The sequence below is a fragment of the Osmerus eperlanus genome, chromosome 12 (genome assembly GCF_963692335.1).
Source record: "Osmerus eperlanus chromosome 12, fOsmEpe2.1, whole genome shotgun sequence".
Taxonomy (NCBI): domain Eukaryota; kingdom Metazoa; phylum Chordata; class Actinopteri; order Osmeriformes; family Osmeridae; genus Osmerus; species Osmerus eperlanus.
The window spans coordinates 13,454,248-13,457,819 of NC_085029.1; the positions used below are offsets into that span (position 1 = coordinate 13,454,248).

Below are 3,572 nucleotides of genomic sequence, written 5' to 3' on the forward strand. Positions count from 1 at the left end.
CACATTTGTCTGGATAGATTTCGAGTTGGGATACACGTGCAGGTAGGTAGACAGTCATTTAATTTACCATACAATGCAGCAGTAGTTTTAACCTTTAGCTAAAACTGATTTGTTTCTCGCGGGATCCCGCCCACTGTTTATTACCATTGGGTAATGGGCATGCCACCTCCCCTGGTGGCATGCCCTCCCCAGGCTTTATCCACAGGCCTTGTAGAATCAGAATCAGAAGTCCGTGTTGTATTGACCACCTGGGTGTTAATTTGTCAGATATGGAAGCAAATCAGTGACACAATGTTTTGGATTTTAAAGGAATTGAATACTTAATATTGAAATTGAAACACCACCGAATTTGTTTGTTTAGAATTCACCTCTTTAAATTCTGATCCCCAAATTCAAGGTTCAGAAATTCAGGTTGCTCAAATTAGAACAGTAAATTTCAGATCTCAAAAATCCAAGCTTCAGAAATTCAAATAGATACAAATTCAGGCAGTTCAAATTCGAATGGTGAATTTAAGATCCCAAAAATTCAATCCGACAATAAAAAAAATTCTGATTGCAACATCCGGTCTGAGGCCAGCAGTATCCCGGATGTTGCAATCGGATTTTTTTGGGGTCAAATTTTGGGGGTTCGAATTTTTTGGATGTGAATTTCACAATACGAATTTTGTTCAATTAGAATTTCTGAAGCTTGAATTTTTGGGATCTGAATTTTACTGTTCTAATTTGAGCAAACTGAATTTCTGAAGCTAGAATTTTTTTTATAAAATTATTGGGATATTAATTTTACTGTTTGAATTTGAGCTACCTGAATTTCCAAACCTTGAATTTTTCAAATTTAAAGAGGTGAATTCAAAACCAACAAATTGGGTGTTGTTTACATTTCAAAATCAAGTATTCAATACCTTTAAAAAAAAAAAAAGTGCCACTGACTTTGCACCAAAACTGAATTCTGTTCTGGCCGTCTCATCCAGATGCAAATTTAAATGTGTCCCAAAACTGTTGTCTAGTTAGGATGCACGGTGTAAACATGTTCAAGACTCCAGGTCTGATTACCTGGGAGTTTCCAAGCCACACCCTGGGAAAATGCACACATTTGGGGATCTGGTAATCCTCAATGTATCCTTAATCTCATAATGCATAACAATACAGTCCAAAGCACAGATTGCTGGGTAATCTTAAAGAGGATTTTGATGTATTTTAGCAATTGAGTGCCGAAAAAGGGGCAAAAAGGAAAATGAGCTAATCTGTCGAGACAAAACCATATATACCAATATAGTCAATTTAAAGTGATGTGTAGATAAGATTACTATTCTGTCAGGTTAGTGATTTCTTTAGAGCACTTAGAATGTTTGTTTTATCAATCTGGTTTTTGGAACACCTGTTTAGTCACGTATGCATACACAGGATTCTTTTGTAGTTCTCCCCTCTCAGTCATTCCCTAACCAGCTTCTTTTGTTGCATGAAGAGCTTAACCTGAAACTGACCTCAGCAGTCGGTACAACGTGTAAAATGAAAGGACTGATTTCAGCGTTTGAGGGGCAGACAGACAGAGAGAGAGGGACAGAAGGAGGGGCGAGTGAGGGAGGGAGGGGTGTCGCTAAGCGGCTCCCCTGTAACAGGAAGCAGAGCACGCAGCAGCAACACTGCTCAGTAGTGCTAAGTTGCCTGATCTCTCTGGCGCATGAGCACGTATGTCTGTGTGTGTGTGTGTGTGTGTGGCAGGGATGTTTGTCCATGGGGCTTTTCCCTGGGATGAACGTTGTTGACGAAGGCTGGAATCTGGAGAGCTGGGGCTGGACAGATCTGTTTGTATTCCACTTTCTCTCTCTCCTCTCTCTCTCACCTTTCTTTTAGCTTATTTGTTGGTGTGCTGTGCGGTATTCAGACGGAAAGGTCACTTGTACTTGTATGTGTGTCATCAGGCTATATCTGCGTGTTGGTGTGTCAATGAGATTAGCTTGCAGTGCTCTAATAGGACTACAGGCCTAACTATCTTGTAATAGCTTCCTTTACGTGACAAGCAACCTTATTGTAATGAACTATTCTATCTAGAAGACTCCTTGTTGTTATGTTAGCCCTCTCCTTTCAGTCAGAGCTACATGTGTAGCAGATCCAAAGTCCAGCTGTGAATGATAGGATTGTTACTTCAGAAATGTAGGCCTGCTTAGCTCTGTTGAAATCTGGGCCAGATCTTGGTGCCAGCTGGGGCGTATACGGCTTTCTGTGTCTGCGTCTCATGTATTGCAGGTGCCATGATATTTATGTCCCTAACCTTGGTTGTAATGTTTCCATGTTTAAACATGGAGTGCCCATTATGTGACCTGTTGCTATCAATATCATCTGGCTTCCTGTGTTCCCTGTTGTTTATTATTGGAAACATTATCCAACTTCTGTGTTTGCAGCTGTTTATTGTTGGGGACATCCTCTGCTTTCCTGACTGGGGAATTGGGTCTGTCTACCAGCTCAAGCTTCATCATAACCCATAGTACAATAGAACAGGCTGTTTCTCACAGGAGCCAGCTGTCCCCCCTTACTCTCTGAGTGCCATAGCTAGTTATGAAGGAAGTCAGACCACAGAAACCTGTCCTCCATTTGACCTATGTCAGTTGCATGTTCAGTTATTTTGAGCCAGGGTTCAATGTATTATTACTTTGAGGAATCTAGATGGAATTGGGAGTGTGATTCATTTCCTGAATGTATTGTTTTAAAGGAGGTGTCTTGTAGTCTCGTTTGGCTTGGTGCTTCATCCCCCCCCCCCCGCCTCTTCTCTCTAACAGCTCCAGCTACTGGACAGCTGGCCTGGACTTTGACAAGGAGCAGTGCGTTGCCACAGCGCTCACATCCACATCCGAGACTTCCACAATGTCCCGGCGTAGCCTCCGGATACACTCTACCACAGGTCACTACGGCGATGACAGCCTGCTGGACTCAGCCCCCAGCCTGGGCTTCAACGCCTCCTACAGCGCTGGAGGGGCCAGTCGCAGAGACGCCATCCAGTCAGTCACTGCACCGGGGATTAGTTATTGCATTATAGGAAGTCACACACTTGGGTTCAGGTTTTAACTATACAACTTCTTCCAGCTCTCATACTCTTGCTCTTATTATTTTGCTCTCCCCCTCTACCTCCACACAATTTTCCCTTGCTCCAGGGCAATTAAGAGCAGGCGTACCCAGTCTCTGCTCCAGACCCCCAGGAAGAGTGTCCAGGGCCCGGCCCACAACAGCAGCCTCCATAGCTGTGCTGCCAGCGATGCTTCCCTGCTCTCCTCGATGCTGGACGAGTCCTGCATCCAGGAGAGGACACTGGTCGACAACTTCTGGGGTCAGCACACACATACTCGCAGACGCGCTCACACACAATGAAATGGAAGTGTATCCTCGCCCATGTGATTGTTTCACAGTGTCACTGTTTCCCTCTGTCCTGTAGGATTGGATGAGGAGGCTGAACTCCAAGGTAATAGGCTTGTTTGCAGGCTGACATGTTTTTGCCTCCATCATACAATGTTAACTTATTAGTATGTTTGCTAATGATCCTTCTCTCCTCTCTCTGACTCGGACCACGCTAGACCAAA

General features: G+C 43.8%; 1 protein-coding gene across 1 annotated transcript in view; it reads left to right on the forward strand.

Annotated features, from left to right (window-relative positions):
* The first annotated feature begins 1,646 nt into the window (after positions 1-1,646).
* sun1a (Sad1 and UNC84 domain containing 1a) overlaps positions 1,647-3,572 on the forward strand; it is a 9,219-nt gene continuing 7,293 nt past the window's right edge. The window contains exons 1-4 of the mRNA XM_062475382.1: positions 1,647-1,805; positions 2,778-2,996; positions 3,150-3,322; positions 3,428-3,454. Coding sequence (XP_062331366.1) covers positions 1,735-1,805; positions 2,778-2,996; positions 3,150-3,322; positions 3,428-3,454 — 490 coding nt within the window. The 5' untranslated portion in view covers positions 1,647-1,734. The remainder of the gene's footprint in view (positions 1,806-2,777; positions 2,997-3,149; positions 3,323-3,427; positions 3,455-3,572) is intronic.